The 21,704-nt window shown below is 35.9% G+C and overlaps 1 protein-coding gene across 1 annotated transcript; it reads right to left on the minus strand.

Moving 5' to 3' along the window:
• Nucleotides 1–1,493: 1,493 nt before the first annotated feature.
• Nucleotides 1,494–15,145, minus strand: LOC137813441 (TOM1-like protein 9). The gene is made up of 10 exons (XM_068615694.2): nucleotides 14,690–15,145; nucleotides 13,598–13,676; nucleotides 12,200–12,298; nucleotides 11,994–12,107; nucleotides 11,575–11,735; nucleotides 10,777–10,858; nucleotides 7,606–7,691; nucleotides 7,234–7,437; nucleotides 2,616–3,115; nucleotides 1,494–2,368 (listed from the first exon to the last, which is right to left on the minus strand). The coding sequence occupies exons 1-10, from the start codon at nucleotides 14,788–14,790 to the stop codon at nucleotides 1,806–1,808; spliced, it is 1,989 nt and encodes a 662-aa protein (XP_068471795.1). The 5' UTR covers nucleotides 14,791–15,145; the 3' UTR covers nucleotides 1,494–1,805.
• Nucleotides 15,146–21,704: the final 6,559 nt, after the last annotated feature.

Here is a 21,704-nt window from a genome sequence, read left to right on the forward strand (position 1 = left end):
TCTTGAAGATGGGAGCTAAAGAACAAGTTATCTCCTCGCTCGTTATTTCTTTTCTTCCTTTAGATTCCTCTTTTAGTGTTCGGACATCGATTCTCGGTTGAAAGTGCACCTGCAAAAAGTTAACGCTTAAGTAAATGTTCGGTATATAGGTGTAATAAATGTTGTAATAATGTCATACTTTACTTTGGTTATTGTGCCTATTTATATGATTTTGATGAATTATTTTATTGTTGGACCGATGTTAACATACATATTATGATTAAGATTGTGTTACCTAATTTTTTTTTTACGATTTGATCTAATATACTTTAACTTTAACTCATTTTTCTTATGGAATCGACCAGTATCGGATACCAAGTGTCTCAGGATCGTTCGATTCCTAATTGTACAATATTATTTAGCATCAAATATGTAATTTAGATATAAGTGGAAGTATAAAAATGTAACCAAATAATTTACAATATTAGTAAATCATAGAGTAATATCATGTAAAAGCATTAACTTTTTATTAAGAAAATAATCTCTCATAGAAAAAAGCTCAACTTCTGCCAAAAACTTCTATGAAGCACCCAAATCAATCTGGATTTAGTTTTGGGCTTCTTCAATAAGAATTTTAAAATGGCATGGTAAAAAACACAAAAATCCTAAAGCCTAGCAAATAATAACAAAAACTATCTAAAGCAAAATCAATGACTAAAAATGGTGACACGAATAGCATGAGTTGCATCTAATGTGTGAGAAGTATAAGTTATAACATGAGAAAGTTTGTCAACTCATTAAGTTGGATGCATCGTGCATAAACTCAAGAAAGCTTCCAATGTTGAATAATGGGGGTAGTAGCAAGTCTAGTTTCAAGTCCTTAAATACCTCTGGTTAAAGACAAACTACACCTCATTTTGTGAGATTTGACAGTGGCAAGGTCTTTTTATCAGAGTTGTATACAACAACAAAAGATCTAAAAGATCAAAAATCAAGAGTTGTATAATGAGATTTGACAGTGGCAAGGTCTTTTTATCAGAGTTGTATACAACAAAGTTGTATACAACAACAAAAGATCTAAAGATCAAAAAATCAAGAGTTGTATATAACAACTAAAGAGTTGTATACAACAACAAAAGATCTAAAGATCAAAAATCAAGAGTTGTATATAACAACTAAAGGTTATAATACTTTGACACTTAGATTCTACTCTTCCATTCAACTTACAACTTCATAATTATTATCTTATTATAATGATGAATTTGGAAAAATATAGGTGAAAGTTCTACATTTTAGGCTACAAAGTTATTTCAAAATAAATTAAAATATTTTCCACTTCCAATTCTATTTTAAGAAAATTTCTCAACTCCTTGTTACTTCGTTCATTTTTATCACATCTTCCCCTCCCATTTAGCAAGGCAGAAAAAAAGAGTGCGTCATCATCTTTTCTACAACCAACTAACAACCATAATTCTTATGTTGGATATAAGCGTAAAGGGCATCCCTTTTCCACATTTATGCTTAAAAGAAATAACCTTTAGATAATAACTACAACCATAAGAAGGGAATGTAATACAAGGAGAATTGCAACAAATTACAATCCAAACCCAATGATGGTTTAGCCCTTTCCCCCCACTTTTCAATATTTTCTCTAAAACGAATGTACATAATCAAATGCTAATTCCCAGACAAGCAAACAATATGTAACAAGAAACAAAAAAATTATTTATATATATAACAATATGAAAACAAAAAAAGAAAGAAAAAGAAAAACGAGAACAAAAGTTAGCAATCGGATGCAATGGGCAAACCCGGTAATATAGTTTTTACATGCTACCAGCTCGTCCTGGGGTGGGGTTGGGCTTCACTTTTGCCATGTCAACAAGGTCTCCAAATAACTTATCCTCAGGCTTGGAAGGTTTCCCAGATGCAGCATAAGATGTGGTAGAAACTGGGTAAGAGTTTCTCAAAGCACTGTCATCTCTCACAGACATACCATACATTTGCCGTTCAATGTATGGAACTCTTTGTTGCTGATCATACCCGTATCCCATAAATTGGTTTCCGTACATTTGTTGAGGATACATCACAGGACCACCCTGCATTTGATGTGAAGCCATACCCATGTAGGGTCCTGCAACACCTTGCATATGCTGAGGTTGCAAGCCCATTTGGTTGCTTCCAACATGGTTATTCATTCCTGACATATGGCTGTTAGCATTTGGCTGCATATACATGCCGACACCCTGGTCATTGCCCATTGTTTGAGACCCCGGAGGATGTACTGCATTCTGCACGTATGGATACTGAGCGCCAGCTACTGAACTTCCATTATCTGGTAGTTGAGCTTCCCAAGGAGGGGGTGGCAATGATCCACTGCTTTGTGAACCTATCAAAAAAAGTAAAGAAGTAAGATATGCAACGTCTTCAAAACTATTACAGCACAAATCCTATATACATTTACATTCTCAATCCTTCCTCGCACCAACAAAACATATCAGTGCCAGACCAATTTAAAATATTACTACTTTCACATTCCAACAAAAACCAATTTAAAACCATCTTCTAGAAAGAGAATGTAATTGTGAAGGATTTCTGTCAGGAATACTTTAAATCCAAAGAAACATCAAGTGCACCGTAAACAGGCGAAGGTGGCTGTTGCTGCTGTTGTGCAACCTGACCATTCCAGGCAGGACCTGTACTCTCTGTATACAGAGATTGTTGCTCATACTGAGCCGAACCTGCATTTGGGACATTTCCATTGGGGTAAAATCCACCTTGAGATATGACTGTTTGCTGTTGTTGAAATTGGGGAGCATATGGAGTGGTTTGGCCAGCAACATTAGCTGGCTGGGGTAGCTGGCTATTCACAGATGTAGGTGCATTATTTCCATTAGAAAACATATCAAAAGGAACAAGGGCCTTCTGCTGAGAAACAGGATTAGCAGGTGGCTGTTCTCCAAGAGGAACAAGAGCATTTGAAGCATCTGCTTTTGGAGAGTTATAGTCATCGCCACTGAGTAGGTCCAATTTGGGATCAACCTTAGCAGGAATTGTTGAACCATTAGAAATTGGAGGCGCAGGAAGCAGCAACTGATTCATTGTTTGGGATTCAGCTTGAACATTAGAAGAGGATCTGCACACACATATATGTAAGTAAATAGCTATAAGAGCCATATGGCCAAAGCATCAGATGGGTCAGATCAACATGAAAGTAGTTCATACATCAATCTATTGCTACATGTTTACAAGTCAAAATAAGTAATAATAAGAAGTAAATTTTAAGCCTAACTCAACCTTAAAAAACCGGCTTATAAGATGAGGTTTGCACACTTATATACTATAAAATATCCTTATCCCTAGTCGATGTAAGATCTCCAACACTAGATGGTCCGATAACGGTTGGCCTGATCAACCCAACAAACTCTCGCTAGGACAGACTCTACAATCATATTAAGAAGTGAACTTTAAGTCTAACTCAACCTTATAAAACTGGCTTATAAGTGAGGTTTGCACCCACTTATATCCCATGAAATATCCTAATCTCTAGTCGATGTGGGATCTCCAACATTAACGAATGTAGGTTTGCAGCCAAAACGAAAGATTATGACTAGCTCATGAATGATAATCGATCAATTGATTATGATGAGTGAACTAAACACAAAAATGTGACTTTGATGGTTTCTAAAGGTTTTCTGCATTGTGTATTAATCCCCAACACATTCTCCTCCATTATAATGTTCTCCGCTTTTAGTTTGATGTACTTAGTTGAGAATCAGGATTTCATATTATAAATTTAATGTAATTTTTATTTGATAGGATTTGATAGCTGATTTAGAGGAATCTGAATATCCTCTAATCATGTGTAATTAATACAACCTCTACATAAACCAGCAGCATAGAGTCATTTGATCATGGTTTCAACATCATATATCTGTCTTCTTTCCCATCCAACATGGGTCCCAGAGCAAGTTATCTAACTTAGCACATGCCCTTGTTTGTCCTTGTCAAAACCATGCTGCTTGTTATGTATTTAAAGAAGTTTTATATTTTACCTTGCAATAATTTTATTCTCGATTATAGTTATTAATACTAGGAAAATGTATTTAGAAACAATTCCATATTTAAGATGATATTAGTTTATTGGGAGACTCTAACTATGTTTGTAATCCATAAAATGAAGCCTTCATTGTGGCACAACCTTGAACTCTAGCTGTCAGTGTTGCACAGCCTAGAGTCCTATTGCAGCCCTTATTGCTGCACAATCCACATGTATGGCTGAGATAGTGAATTCTGGTGGTCTGGAAATTGGGGACAGACAGATCCTAGACTACTGGAGAATTGCAGGATGTCCATTCTACTTATCGATTAAATGGAAACAATTAACTCAAATGGTCTCAACTCATTAGGACCATCCTAAAAGGAAAAGGAAGGGTCAGTCACTTGACTGATAATGCCCTGATGAAATGATGTCAAGTTTAAATCATGAAGATTCAATGATCATGGCATGGCTGTGGAATTCAATGGTTCCATAAATCAGTGATACCTGCATGTTCAAGTTAAATCAGCAAAGGAAATTTGGGAGGAAGTAGAGTAAACCTATTCTAAGGCCAACGATGCTGTCCAAATCTATGATGAGAAGGTGAAGACTGTTACTGCAAAACAAGGAAACAGAACAGAATATGCCAACCAACTCAAGTCCCTATGGATGGAATTGGATCACTATTGAGTTACAAAAGCAAAGTGTTCAGAAGACTCAATAATCCTTAAAGAGTATACTGAACAAGATAGAGTCTATAATTTTTTGATGGGCCGAAGTCCTGAATATGATCAGGTTCGAGTCCAAATCTTGGAAAAAGAAAAAGTTCCAAGGATTAATGAAGTGATGGCCATCATCCAGAGTGAAGAAAGTAGGGTTCCCAATATGGAGAAAAAGATATGAGGAGGTTTGGTGTACTTATTGCAACAAACCAGGCCACAGGGAGACGTGCTGGAAATTACATGGACCTAAACTGAGAATGGGGGCATCAAGGAGGCCCAAACCAAGAATAAAAGCATAAAGGAGGCCCTAAAAGAGGGGGAGGGCAAGGGCAAGCACACGTTAATAGACAAGGTAAAGTGCTTGTCCCGGTCCAACAGACTTATGAAGAGATAAAAAGGGTAAGATTCTTCCTTAGTAAATTGGAGAAACCCTTAGGTCTGAGCTCCCAAGCATATTCTGGTAAATTTCAATTTTCTTTTGGTCTCAATGCTTTAGATACACCTTTTACTCACTATTGGTTACTAGAGTGCAGACTCACTAGCCATATGACCCCACTACCCAAATACTTCTTCACATATTCTCCATGTCCTAGCAACAAGAAAATTTCCACAAGAGATGAAAATCTTATAACTGCATGAGGACAAGCCCATTCATAATATTAAAGTGTGTCCTTCATGTCCCTAAATTGTACACTAATATGATTTATGTACAAAAATTCACAAAAGATCTTCATGTAATGTTTTTCATAGCAACTCTTGTACATTACATGATAAGAACTGGGGGAGAACAATTGGACATGCTAGCTAGAGAATGGAATGATCTTTACTACCTGGAGGACCCTAATCAACCTATCAATAGCCAACTCCCTCATATTTGAACCCACCATAACCAGTAAAGAGAAAGCTCAACCATACCATTTTCAGCTGGGACATCCTTCATTTCAAATTGTAAAATTGATTTTCCCTTCCTTGTTTAAGAATTTAAATGTGGACAGTCTCCACTGTGAGAAGTATGAGTTAGCTAAATACAAGCATGTAAATTTTCCCATTAGCACTAAAATGAGTCATTTCCTTTTTTAATCTTGTTCATACTGATGTATGGGGCCCCATTAATGTCTCTAATATCTTAAGTGCTTTTGTTGTGAGTCTAGTAAGCCAATTTATGCACCAAAGCACATTTACAAGCTGCTCTTAGAATTGTTTAAAAGGGGCTTCAGGGAGAGGGATTTTATTTAAACAAAGTCTTGAAGCATATACGGATGCCGATTGTGCTGGATCAGTTGTAGATAGGAGATCAACTACTGGATACTGCACCTTTCTGGTGGAAACCTAGAGACTTGGAGGAGTAAAAAATAGAATGTAGAGCTAGATCATGTGTTAAAGCAAAATTTTCGAGCAATGACCCAAGGAATATGTGAACTTCTATGGTTGAAGATTATATTGGAAGACCTGAAGATAAAGTAGGATGAACCTAAGGTTATATTGTGATAATAAATCTACAATTAGTATAGCCCACAACCCGATGCAACATGATAGAACTAAGCATATTGAGATGGACAGACATTTTATCAAGGAAAAGCTAGATAGTGACTTGATTTGCATCCCATGTGTCCACTCAGAATGAACCTTGCCAAGGGCTGAACTGCCTTAACTTTGAAAGAATTTTATCCAAGCTGAGAATGGAGAATATTTACTCACCAACTTGAGAGGAAATGTCAAAATTTTGTTGCTCATTATGTATTTTAAGAAGTTTTATATTTTATAATTGCTATAATTGTGTTTTATTTTATTACAGTTGTATCTTGCTAGTAATACTAGGATTATGTATTTAGAAAAAAATCCATAATTACCAGGTTTCGTTTCCTTAGAATTAACCTTCTATATTTCCTAAAATATCGAGCAAACTCATGTATTTATAAGTCCAATGGCCTCATTATTGAGATATAAAAAATAATATTATTCCTTCTAAATTTAAGAGTCCTCCACAACTAAATTTTGTACTCCATTTTGTACCCCCAACTAGGAATCCATAAATAACTTCTATACAGTATTTCCAACTTCCCTATTTACATAAATAGGGATACGATCTTTAACAGTCTCATAACACATCCCATGTGAAGTACCCAAGATCTTAAAAAACATCCAAACTTATTTTGGTAAATCTAAATGACTAAAATTAACCAATTCAAAATAATAAAAACTTCACATAGCATCAAACCCTAATGAAAGCAAAGAATTAAAACTCAATTTGAACTTACATATCTAATAAACTATTCCTAACAGTATCATTCGAGTCGAAATAATATAACACGTTGTTAGATCACATATTAAGGGAAGTTATTTCAAAAAGTGCACTTGTTTAGATGATGAATTAGCCATCAATTATTCATTGCATGAATCCTAATACTGTAAAAGTAATAGTAACATGCCAAAGTGAATGCATCTAACACACATGAGCAAAGCAATAATGGAAGAAACAAGAGACTTGATTACCTCTCTATAGTTTGTTTGCTAGTATCCCCAGTATCAACCAAAGGAGCATCTATATCTACAAGAGCTCCAGGAAGGGCAGATTTTGAATTTTCTGTGTGATTTTGGTTTTGGGTTGAAGTTCCTGAAGAAATAGATTCGTGCTTGGCCAGTACACGCTGCAGATCATCATTCAGGGCCAGTCCTTGGCATAGCAGTGATTCATCGCTAGCAAATAGTCAGAAAAGACCATAATAAATTAATAATAACTGTTATATTGATTGGATAAAAAGAATAAATTTTACTGAAGATACAACAAATATGAATCAACGATTAATAGAATATTATATGCAGTCATCATTATAAAACATCACGGGAAGGGACTCCAGGCCTTACGAAGTTGAGTTGACAAGGTGTACCACTCTCTGCTTGTAAGTTCGACACTGCTCCACCAGGTCAACAATAACCTCCTGTCTAATCCCCTGAAAATAATAACAAAGGTCATCCATTAGATGTCAAGTCAGTTTTGTAATTTAAAGCTTGGTAATCAATGACCTCTTGAAATTAAATGTTGAAAGAAAAAGTAATTAGACTTGGGCAAACAGGGAGGTAAAAATCAAATCTACTGCAACAAAGAGCTATGCTTAGATTTGATGAAAGGATGGAGGTCAATAAAATGGAAAAACATATTCAGAAAGGATGGTGTCATACAGGCTGGTCAGCTGGCAAAGTATGAGCAGCAAATTACTTGGTAGTAGATGCCTAGCAATATTGGTTGGATGAAGAGGTCTCCCATTTACTTTCCAACACCAATCAATGGTATGGCTTAAATGAATTTTAGCATTACCTATGCAAAAGTGCCCAAAATTAGAGCTCTAAGGTAAAAACTGAAGTGTCCCCAAAAAAGAGGTATTTATCTCTGCATTTATTTTTGGAAGAATACGGAGGTGCGCAGAAGAGCAGAAGTCATAGTTGGGGTTACTGGTAATTCCAAAATCTAATCACATGTAGTAACATACTCAAGAGGCAAACCATATAAGGCTAAAGTCATAAAAAATGTAACGTGGTTCTCATGTTTCTTCCTTACATCTGCAGATGGTGGCAGGAGCTCATGAAAATCATGTAAGGCAACATGAATCCACCCAAGATAAGCATATATAGTGTCAAAAGGACTTGGCAAACACAGTACAAACGTTGGGGTGTCACTAGTATAAAAGTCACGAGCCTCACTCCAAATTGATGCATGTGCCTCATGAGAGAAGATAGGTTTGAGTGAGGAGGTGTGGATAGTGGACTTGAGAACACCACACAATTGAACATCAATCTATATCTACTATTTGTGTTCATCTTTTAGGACAGATTCAGTAATGGCAGCAAGATGGTATTCATGGAACAGCAAGAGGCAACGAGTGTGAGGACACGTGGATGGATGGTTTGTCTCAACGTTTATATGATTGGATAAATTGGCTCAACACGATCAAAACCCTATTCTCACCAGTACAAATGGATGTCACGAGAAAGCTCACCACTGGAACAATGCACGTGAATCTAGGAGAAAAGTTCGCAAAAAAAAATCCGTCTCTAGAGAGTGGGTCTATTAGGCCAACATGTTATAATATACGAAATAGAGAGCCATTGACCTGAAATAGTGTGTTTTTGTGACAGCATGATTGTTTTATTTATATTGAGAACATGGAATCAATACAATAAAGAGAAGAGATTTATACCCTTTAATAATTAAGATATAAGACTAGAATGAATAATAATTTTCCTAATAAAACAAATATAATTTTGATATCCTAACTACAAAGATCTGCTCCTTATTTTATAAAGATATGTACCTATAACAGTATCATATCCACACCCACGTACCAAATACGTATAAGATACTCCTAAATACAAATCCATGGAGTATCCAGGTTTTTTTACTAGGTCATGTGGGATACAGTTCAGAATTCAGATCCATTGAGTAGGACTAAAATTACATGTGTTTGTTTCAAAGGTTTAAAAAATTATTCCTGGAAATATGAACACAACAATTCAATTTTCAATTTAACATGCTTGCTATAACTTTTAAGCTTTAGAAAATTATTCACGGTTTATGCCTGGGAATGTAGTAATACCTTACTTCATTTTTATTATAATGGTAAGAGGTGAGGACATTTTCCCACAGAAATATGAGAAGTTATTTGAAACACAATTGTAACTTTTGCTCTTCTTTTCTTATATATAAAAGGTTGACTAACATGCATCACTATGGGAAAATGGTATCTCAACAACGTTGACACCCCAAAGCATACCAATCATTTGATTCTCACATACTTTTCTTATAATTATTTCAAATTCTAAAATATAGTCCCAAGATTCTTAAAAACTAATCGCACATTTTTTAAATACTCAAGAATAGCTTTCTTGGATAGTATTTGCAGAAATGTTATTCCAGGGAATACAGGACCATAACTTGAAACAAATGTCACCAGAATCTACCTTCTTCTCTGTATCCTTAAAGGTATCGTAAATAGTAAATAATACACAACTTTATAGTGTTAAGAAATCTATTAGGCAAGGCTAATGCTTTTTCGTTAAAGAAACAAGAAAACACAAACTAACTGCATTTGTAGATCAGTTAAAATACATAATATGCTGCAGTGTATTTGTTTAAAAAATATGTAAGTTAAAGACTTTTTAAGCTAGTAATGTCTCCAAAATACCATACAAGCCATTCATTAACCATGCGATGCACCGAAAATTGGCCAAGTTTCAAGTTTTATCTCAGTAGTTTCAATTCAATTTAGGTTTCATTCAGTCAACATCAATCATTACTACTACCAAATCTTTTGTTGTTTTTCATTCTTGTAACCAGTGTTATCACTAGTGAAATTCTATTTTTGCCTTGTCCCATAAACAAATTTCAACACCTATTGTTAAACTAGAGAGACACTGAAGCCGTGTGTTTATGAGACAGCAAGGATACTTTATTTATATTGAGAAAAAGGAATAAACACAGAAAATTTGATAGCTATAATAATAAAGATATGATACTGGAATAAATAAAATCGTTCCTAATATTATATATATATATATATATATATATATATAAATGTATATATAAATGAAAATATACATTCATGATTATATAGAATCTGCCCTTATTTCTATAATTATAACACCTATAAATAACAATCACCCATATCAGCAGTTAAAGCATAAAGACAAAAATGAAGAGAGGGCACAAAAAGCAGTCAATCAATTGAGTATCAATGTAATTCAACAAATTATTAAGAAAACCCCAGAAAAAACACAATAGTTGAGAAATAAAATTGGAATTTTGTGAATATGACAATTAATACACATTCAACCAGATTAATGAAATAATTTGAATGTGTTATTTTCAATATGCACACATAATCTTCACAATCATTACAATATAAAGAATTTTAATACATTTATTCTATCATAATTTGAAAGACTGAATTGAGTAACTTGCTTCTTCACAATCATTACAATATAAAGAATTTTAATACATCTATTTTATCAGAATTTGAATGACTGAATTGAGTAACTTACTTCTTTGTTACTAGGGTCTAAGGCATTGAGCATTTCTGCAAGAACATCCATGATGCCACGAGCATTCTGAATTTCTGTCAAACTGTAAAAGAAATATCAATTCGATATTTAGAGAAAAATAATGCATGATATATGGAAATCAGTACCAAAGCTTAACCCTCATTATCATTATATGAAAATAGCAATAAAAGTGCATACTAAAGGAAACATGAGCTCATTATATTACATCAAATGAATGAAATTTAAATCCATTGAAATTCATTCAGCTTATTTAATAACAAATAAAAAGGAACTGATAAATAAACAGATACTGTGATTAAAATTTGAGTCATCTAAGCTATATTTAGCATATTCTTTTTCACTTTTCATTGATTCCCCAAATACCACCAAGCTTTGCTCTGTTCCATAGGGAGAAAGATTACATACAGCCATCAAAAAGTACATTGTCCAGTAACAAGAAAGAATATGGCTTCAAATGTGACATCAGAACTGCCAAAACAAAAAGATTCATATTGGTTCCACAGATACCACCAAACTTCTCTGATTCCATAGGGAGAAAGATTACATACAGCCATCAAATAACAAGAAAGAATGTCTTCAAATGTGACATCAGAACCGCAAAAAAAATCTGCTATTATTAAAAGTATAGCAATGCACTTATGAGTCTTCCGACCACACACACACACACGCTATAAAACATTATGTCAACCATAATTAAAAACAATCCAAAAATTGAATGACTGAAATATATAAGAATTAAGTCAAACTCCCTTCATATAAAAAAAATTAGGTCTATACCTTAGAGTTGGAAACTCAGACTCAGCAGAGGATTCAGCTGTGTCCTGACGAGCATCTGAGTCACGTATATTTTGAGGGTATGATGCCAATGGCTGTGTTTGCGGGGGTGTCAATACAGGTGCAGATTGTTCCGATCTCTGAGGGAATACTGCCCCAGCACGCTGAAATAAACAAATCCTCTTTATATTAACATTAAAAAACAATTACATTCTAAAGGGTTTGGGTTGATATTTCAAGTGCAACAATTCACACCCATATATCAAAACCTATATATAAGCAAGCAGATAAGAACAGCGTATACAAACAAAAATGCTAAAATATTGATTGCTCTATTGCACAGCTTTCCTTCATTTACACAATGGCAAGAGGAATACTTGGCAAAAAAATCTCTATGTTAAAAACTTCATAGTAAACATTACCAACAGTTCCTGGTATGCAGCATAATATTGTGGATATCTTGCCCTCGGGCCTCCAAATGCTTCTTGCCAAGTATCTACAAGAATCAATATCTTCTCTTTGACATGAAAATCAGGCTACAATTGGCATGGAAAATGACATCAACATATTTTACAAGAAAACAAAAACATCAGAAAACTACAAAAGATGTTCCAGAAATTATATATACCTTTTTCTTCACCATTTTGACCATATCATGAAGCACATCTCTCTCGGCAACATGCATATGAACAATATCTCCACAATTCTTTATGATTGTCTCCAACAACTAGAATAAAGTAAACCAACATAAAACCAAATGAATTTTAAATAGTCAATCATCTAGATAGTCAATTATACCAAACGAGAATGAATCCTAGCTGAACAAACATTATTGAAAAGGAACCCAAGGTACTCTCAAAAATTAGTTTGCATTTCACACCAGCACTGTTAAAAATCTTACAATTTTGATACGTGTGCATAAATGGAGACAAAGAAAAAGAGCAAGACATCATCATCCCAGGAAGGATAACTAAGAGCATCATGACAAGAGAAGATGTTCTTATGAATAGTTCATAGGTTACTTTATTTTGTGTTTCTTGAATTCATTAAATAGTAGGATATGTCCTTTGTTTTTCTAAGTAAATTAGGTGAGGTTGTAATTGGGCTCTTTCAAGGAGGCTACATGATTCAGCCAAGGAAGCAAGGACAAACACAGAAGCAAAGGCCAATGGAAAGCCCATTCTTAATTTAGGCCAAAGCACATGAAGGAGACCGTCTAGGATGGCCTCAATGTGATCTTCAGTGGAAACAGTGGAGCCCGCAGCAGAGCGTCTACGACTTTCTTGATGTCAAGGAGATAGGAGAGAGAGCGATCCCGCTTTGGAGTTTTCAACTGGGTTTTGATTTTTCGAATTTTTACGTGTGTGCAAGAGGCATAGTAAACATTTAACTTGTCCAAGATTTGATAAGCAGATTTTAAACCAACCATTTTGGTTAACAGGGAGGTGGACATAGAAGCTACAATCCAAACAACCAGAAGATTGTCTTGTTGCTTATGCAGAAGAAAAGTCGGGGGTTTACAGTGGAATTACCCGTGGGAAGAAACTGCAGAAGAGTGGATGTGATTCCAAAGAACTAAGAAGGTTGAGACTAACAGTATTATGTTTATATCCACTCGCAACTAACAGGAGCTTAAACCAAATATCCATTTCAGACAAGAAATAAAAAAAAATTATTGTAAATTTTAGGTATTCTATTTCTGAAGATATCTTAGTTGTATTGTCCTTTTCTCTCAAACGAACTATTATATCCAAAAATAAAACCACCTATTGGTATTTTACTATTTTTACTTTAATAGTATGCAAAGGAAAGAAAAGCATCTTAAAAAAATTCGTAAAACATACTTTAATGAACATCATATCATTTAAAAATCAGTCAACAATGTAAAGTTTAAGAGGTCAAAATGAAAATTGAAAAATGCAATTGAAGCAAAGATGCTTAAATCCAAAAGAATCTGGAACAATGCTGACATCAGAGTTTAAAGCGAGAAAAAAAAACTATACTCCAACACACTCTTTTTGCTTACAGTTAATGCAAGAAGTTGAACTTTTGAATTTTTACTTCCAATCTTCTTTTTTATCCCTTTCACGACATCCTTTGCTTGCCTGGTAATCATAACCAAACAGTTCTCAATATATGGAAAGCATAACAAAGAAAAGATCCAAACATTATACATCAAATATTCTGATTCTAGTTTAAAATAAGAATCAACCAGTTCATAACTGTGTTAACACAAGCTTGCAGAAACACTAAAGAAATATATGTTTTAGACACTCCCCCTTGTTCTCCCCCTAAGCGAACATTAAAATCACTCGGAATATACTTTAAACTGTTAGAAAAATATTCGTTCAAATTTCCAATACAGAACGTCAAAATTTTCGAAATTTTAAAAAAAAAATACAAGAAAAAAGAGAGGTGCAAATTATGAAACCATAAGAATTGATATAAAGTTAGGTTGATGATAATTTATCTTACTCTGATCCCTAAAAATGTACGACTAGACCACAAAGTGTCGACTTGTTAACAAGTTTAACCGATCATATTGCCAACTAGTTCATCCCACGAATGACCAATTTTTATAAATGAAAACTTTCTTAAACCAAAGCAACACGACATGTCACTTTCTGAACCAACTTTCATGTTATTAACTAAAACCATAACAGAGTATGGAAAAAAATTATCCTAGATAGCGTATAATTTATATAATTCCGTACAGAAGATAACTAGTAAATTAGATGTCACACCTAGCATATACGCACACATCTGAGTCACACAGAATTTAGGAGAACTCACAGTAGTCATCAACTATCACTGGTTGATCAATTCAAAAGGTTTCACAAAAAACTCCATACAACAAGAACACTCAATCACGCCAATTTTGAAACAAGTATCATACAGTAAACGGTTACAATTGAACAGACAAAATCACTCCGAATCCCAGTTCAATCCTAACCAACAGCTTAGCTCACGCACCGATCGGAACAGGCATTTTTAACCTTGAATTTTCCGTTCCCCCAAAAAAGGAAAAAAATGATAAAAATGGAAAACAAAAGGGAAAATCGCGTTCTGCGAACTAGAAAACGGTGCGTTTTGGATGAAACAGGGAAAGGAGGCGTACCCAGGGTCATGATTGAGCATGTCACAGATCTCGATGTTCATGGCCCAATCGGGCCCTATGAGCATGTCGCTCGTGGCGCGCTCGACCATGGAATTCACCATCTCCGGTCGCCGACAAAGACAATTCGAAACCAAAACAAGATCAGCGATTCTCCGATGACCATAAACCGAACCACCGGCGGGATCGGAGAATGATTCCGGTCTCTCTCTCTCTCTTTCTTTCTCTCTCTAAAGAAAACTAAGATTGCGAGTTTAGTGGATTCCGTTGAGGAAAGGTTTGGTTGGGGTCAGAATTGGAACTTTGAAGGGAGCAATATAACATTGCTCTTACGAGAACTTGCCACGTGTCCGCTGAGATGCGATTCGCCCCTGATGCCGTTGCTTTTGCCGACCACTTTTTGAATCAACGATTCGCACCTGAAGTTGCATAGGCCAGCCTAGCATACCGACCTTCCCTAAAATATTAGCACCAAAATAAATTACGAAATAATAGAGTGTTAGCTGATTAAACAACTTTATTATCTAATTATAAACTAATTATCTCATTATAAATAATTATATATTAGAAGCACAGTTTTATGATTATTCAAGATTTAAATATATTTTTAATTCATTAAATTTTTTATTTTTGTAGCGTTATGCGTCGAGTCCGATGGTACAAGATATGTATGTTGATTGGAGATCGTCAGAGTAAGCTTGCCTTTTAATCTCATTGACTTATGTCTAGGGAGCTGTAACATCGATATTGCTTATAAACAGATCGCCTACTAGTATTCATATTTAAGGACATTAATGTTTGTACCGTCTGAGACTTGGCCAGCTATTTGGCCGAGTTGGCCCACCTAGTTAGGCGACCTAGTAACAAATTAATGCAGTATAACCCCAAAAGTCTTGTTTTGGGTTGATTTACGACCAACCAAACTCCGCAACGCGACGAATTGGGCTCCAATCCAATTCGCAGTTCACCCAAAAAAGGGGGTAGGAAAAATCCAAAGAGGCTCCGATAAAAACACAGTCATAATGTTCAATGAATGAAATCCAGTGAAACAATATTTCCTGGTTACATAACATAAATGCTTTGTGTAATGTCCCCGATTATATCACATAAATAGCCTAATTTACTTGCTCAATATTCTCAATTATATCACATAAATGCTCCTAATTTACTTGCTCAATATCTTCTATTATATCACATAAATGCTCCTATTTTACTTGTTCGATATCTCTTATTATATTACAAAATACTTCGATTTATACACATGATATTTAGATTTTATGAAAGGATACTCTAATATGTCACATTAAAACCTAGAGAAACCAGGGTAAAAGATCCAAGTCCATAAAGGCTTATAAATACATGACCACTCACAGGGAGTACTCTTAACTCGAATTTTGGCTCTATATTCACTACATACACAGAATTTTATGTTCTTACTGACTTGAGCGTGGGAGTGTCTTGTGTAGGAGGAGCCCCCCTCATTCCTTAAAGGTTGAATCACTAAAGCTTGAAGGGAGACTATTGAGCTCATCCAAATTCCGACCGACCTTGAGCCGTCGAGAACATTTGACGCCCACCATGGGGCACGGTGAAACTATTCCCACAACCACTCTAACTGTGAAAAATATGAGAACTAGAGTCATGAGGACCAGACAGACGCTCACACCCGAAAACGGAGAAACGTTCACACTACAACAAGTGGTGGAGACAATGTGGGCCCTACAACAGGAGAATGAAGAGTCAAGGAGACAAGCTCAGGAATTTCGAGCAAACCAGGAACGACTCCAAGAAAAATCTTATATTGAACAGCAGAGGCTGAGAGACGATGTCGATGCCTCAAGGCGACTGATGGAGGACACGATCAGGGCAAACGAGGAGTTGCAGAGGGTGAATGAGGAGTTTCCGAAGACAGCACAGGCGAGGACTTACCCACCCACCCGAAAGGGGATGGCGATTGGACCCCCGACCTTTCTCTCAAGCCATAATGGAGGAACCTATTCCTCCACACTTCATAATGCCGAAAATGCCCCGTTTCTCAAGAATCGAAGACCCTGAGACCCACCTCAAGACATTCCAAGCTCAGATGTTGTTAATGGGAGGTTCAGACGCAGTTAAACGCAAGATGCTGCAAGCCACCTTCACAAGATGTCTTTGAAGTGGTTTAGTGGAATATCGAATGGGACAATTGACTCATTCCAAAAGTTCTAGCAACTATTTGAAGAACAATTTGCGGCCAACATCGTGAGACTACCACGAATGGTCGACCTCTTCGACATAAGGCAGAAGGAGGGCGAACCGCTGAAGGAATACCTCAACCGCTTCTATGAGGTGTCGGTATGCGTTCTAAACCTATGGGTCAAAATTTTGGTGGATGCGTTCGTAAAGGGGTTACGGGAAAATCCCTTCAGCGGTTATCTCATCAAGGAGAGAGCCATGTCAATGACGGAGGTTTGAGAATGAGCCTCCGTCCACATAGCAAATGATGATGCTATCCGGCGAAAAAAGTCAAATGAACGTCACGGGGAGGGAAGCTACAAGGAGCGTGCTTGGGAAGTCTAGTCCATGTCGACCGAAATGACGATCAACAAGAGGTTGGACAAAAGGTATGTACCCTACATAACTCGAAAAGAAAACGAAGGAGGCAACGTGCCTTAGTTGCTCCCTCCACCACTAGTGACGACCTTTACTGTGTCATTTGGACGCATACTAGAAGACCCCAACATATTCGCTGAAGTTCCCCAAAAAGATAGATCGCATCTTGGGCCTTCACTGATCCGCTTGGTGTGCATTCCACCAGGCACGAGGACATGACATTGAGAGCACTACCCTATATAAGGGAAAGAAAACAACTCACAATACACACAACAGGAAGTACTCTCAACTCTTATTTTACACCATACTCTTTATATTTTATGTTCTTATTGACTTGAGCGTCGGAGTATCTTCTGTAGGTAGAGCCCCTTCGGAGTTTAACCAACCTCAACTACATGCCCTATTAAGAGACATCCCTCTTGACTAGAACATCTTTCAAATTTAAAATTTATCTTTAGAGTTTCTTTACAGTAATTTAATATATATATATATGCGTTCTATCCTAAGTATCCTTATAATTGGAGGTTATTGATAATTTATTTTGATATTACATTTTCTTATCCAATATCCTATCATATTTTTTTTAATAATCATTTCGACCAAAATTTAAAGAGTTGTTGGAAGAAAATTTATCCATAAATTTTAAGAAAATAAAATACAATAAACAAAGTCCACTTTTTAATGGCTATAATTATATTACGAATGAGTAAGAAATAAGATTTTACACGAATTAATAAAAAAGGATTTTACAAACTAATTTATGAATAGTTGATTTTATTTATATGTTGTCCTCTATATGATGAAGAAGAGTAATAGTACATTATTGAATAGTTTGTTTGGATTTAAAGGAATAGTTTAGTATGATTGAGGATGAGATCGTCTTAAGGTCGAACTATAAAATTGCTTGTATTATAATAGTATAAGACTCAGCCGGAAGTGGTTGTCGCAATTTTTGGGACGCTATTTTATATGGCATAATCTTTTATCTTTCATTCTGAATTTATGCTAAGTCGTTTTTCAGTACCTAGGTTTTTGGGAATGTTTTTTGTTCAATGCTAGCCTTCTATAAATATTGAAAGGTACGCTTACATAGATTCAGATCACATATAAGGCATATAATACTAATATTTAATCACTGGAATATTCGAGTTTTTAAGCTTAAATCTTTTCAAGATTATTGACGCCCACGGTGGAATAAGGTAAAAATTTTCCTACACACTTGATACTCAACCCTTCTCTCCAAAAAATTTAGACGAATATGTTCTCCACCATTATATTATGCCCAAAATTAACTACTTTACAGGCATAACAAACCCCGAGGAACATTTACGAATCTTATAAGCCCAAATGGTGATTTTTTGGAGGATCTAATGCAATAAAGTGCAAAGTGTTTGCGGAAACACTTGCAGAGTTGCTTAACAATGGTTCACCAACATTCAGGAATGTTCACCGATAGCAAATTAGCAAGTACTATAACAATAAAGTACATTATAGTAAAAACACCTTCATCCTACAACCTCCTACTTAGTTTACCTTCTTTAAACAAGCTAGAAGTTATTATCTGGACAATAATGTGAGTTGATTTTTAGATGTTTTTATTTTGGTGACACTTTACTTTAATCTCCAATCTTTCATTTTGATTTTTAGATGGAAAGATTGTAACTCTAAAAGTCAGTCATAAAACAGCTAGGAAATGCTACAAAAATAGCATGCTCAATCAGCGGACAATTTATGTGATTTCCATTTCGCTCGGTGTTGCTCTTGAATTGGATCCCATATTGATTTATGAGGAGCGATGTCCTCAATCGGTATGAGATGTTAAAGAGATAAGTGTAGGGGAAATTAGAAAGATAAAGATTGGACAAACCTTGCTCGCTCGGTTGGAGGAAGATTTGTTAACCTTGATAAAGGCCAATTTGCATGTATTTGCCTAGACAATTGTAAAGATGACAAGAATCAACCTTGACTTCCTTTCTCACTGTTTGGTTGTGGATCCAAAAGCTAAACATGTGGCTTAGACGTAGAAAAATCGGCTAAGAAAAAAGGGAAGCTGTACTGGTAGGCTAAAATCGAGAGGTTCAGGCCGAGAACTACATACTGAACAACCAAGAGGTGATAGGCTAAAACCGAGAGGTTTAGACCGAAAGCGGAAAAGATATACATAAAAGAATAAAACAAAATAAGAACAATTATTATAAAAAAAAAGCCCAATTAAGATAAAAACCTGCATGAGGGGTGTGTAAATAATAAAAAGGTGTAGAAAGAAAGCCCAAAAGTAAGGGAGAAAGCCCATTAAAGAAACCCTATAAATAGGAGTTCAGAGTAAGAAAAAGGTAAGAGTGAATTTTATCTGATGAACATTACATCGTTTCTGACTTTGGCATCGGAGCGACTTGCAGGTACACCCCCCCATCTGTGGGAAGGAGAAACCGAGAGCACCTAGCTGAGTGAGAAGCCGAGAGCACCCAACGAGAGGAGAAGTCCAGAGTATCCAGCCCACGAAGAAACCGAAAGAGTCCAGCCAAAGATTGAAAGATTTGCATAAGAATTAATCTTGTCAACCTGTTTCGAGTGTTCTTGGTCCCTGTTGTAAGAACAGAAGCAATAAAGGAAGAGAGCAACAAATTGTTGAAAGTCGATCATATATGAGAAATCCAGTATCCAAAATGATTGGCGAACATGGTAATGGTTGGAAAGCGAATGACAAATGGCAAGTGTGTGTGGATTTTACTAATTTGAACAATGCTTGTCCAAATGATTCATATCCCCTTTCAAACATCAATGCATTCGTAAATAACACATTTGGATGTGAACTTCTCAGTTTCATGGATGCATATTCGGGTTATAACCAAATTTGAATGCATTTATTGCGCAAAGAGAAAACAACCTTTATCGGAGAAGGAGCTAATTATTGCTATAATGTAATTCCTTTCAACTTGAAAAATGCAAAAGTCACCTATCAAAGGTTAATTGACATGATTCTTCACCCTATGTTGGGAAGAAATGTGGAATCTTAGGTAGATGATATTATTCTAATGTCTACCTCCATGTCCAATCATAAAACAAACCTTGAAACTTATTCCCATTATCAAGTGAAACTTAACCCATAAAAATGTGTTTTGGGGGTAAAAGTAGGAAAATTCGAGAGTTACATGGTAGTGATCAGAATGGACATGCCTCTAACACAGGTCTTTCACAACCAGATGTCGAAGGGTGACTGACGAAGTGGGTTATCTAGTTGTCTGAGTATGACTTAAAGTACGAACCAAGAGGCCCATAAAAGCACAAGTTTTTGCCCCTTCATAGTTGAGTTGACACCACCCCAACAAAACTTGAATTCGCGGGTAAAGGATTGGATCTTGTCTATTGATGGATCATCAAATCTAAAGGGAAGTGGAGTGGGGATTATTCTCGAAGGATCAAATCGGGTAATGGTCAAACAATCTTTGTGTTTCTCATTCAAAGCTAGTAAGAATGAAGCAGAATATGAGGCATTGATCGGCGAGATGTTATTAGCAAAAGAGATGGGAGCAAATGGGCTCACTTCCAAGAGCGATTTGCAATTAATCACTAGACAAGTATAAAGAGAATTCCATGCTCAGGACCCCCACCTTGCCAAGTAGCTAAGGTATGTGCATTCGTTAGCCGAAGATTTTCAGTTTTTTGAATTTTTGTTTGTTCCTGGGGATCAGAATGCTCAGGCATATCTCCTGTCTAGATTAGACAATACCAAAGGCTCAAGTGGTCACCGATTTATCATACAAAAAACTATGCATTGCCCAAGAGTGACCATGGGAGATGATTCAAGAACTCAACAAGTGTTGTCCCTACAAAGTCCAAAGAAAGACACGTGGATGACCCTATTGTACGACTCTTAATCAACGGAATAGAGCCTTTGGGTCCACAAGAAGCCAAGCAATTACAAAGAAGTGCTTCTAGGTTTACAATGATATATGGTATCTTTCTCGCCATGGGTACTCCCAACCTCTATTATGGTGTCTTAACAATGAAGAAGTCGAGCGAGTTTTAACCGAACTACATGAAGGTGTGTGTGGAAGCCATGTTCGCGGACGAGCTCTGGGATACTGAGTTATCAAAGCCAATTATTATTGGCCTACTCTAAGACAAGACTATATGGATTATACAAAAAGATGTGATAAGTGTCAAAGACATGCGAATTGGCATTTGGATCCCTTAGAGAATATTCATTTTATAACCACACCTTGGCCGTTTAACACTTGGGGAGTAGACATAATTAGACCGTTTCCTAAAAATGTTTGGCAACTAAAGTACTTGGTGGTGGCGGTCGAATACTTCACCAAATGGATTGGAGTTGAGCCATTGGTTGTTATCTTCCCATCAAAGGTACAACACTTCATATGGAGAAACATTGTGGTCGATTTGGAGTTCCAAAGGTGTTAATATA

The sequence above is a fragment of the Phaseolus vulgaris genome, chromosome 1, assembly GCF_051622355.1.
Source record: "Phaseolus vulgaris cultivar YP4 chromosome 1, ASM5162235v1, whole genome shotgun sequence".
NCBI classification, from domain to species: domain Eukaryota; kingdom Viridiplantae; phylum Streptophyta; class Magnoliopsida; order Fabales; family Fabaceae; genus Phaseolus; species Phaseolus vulgaris.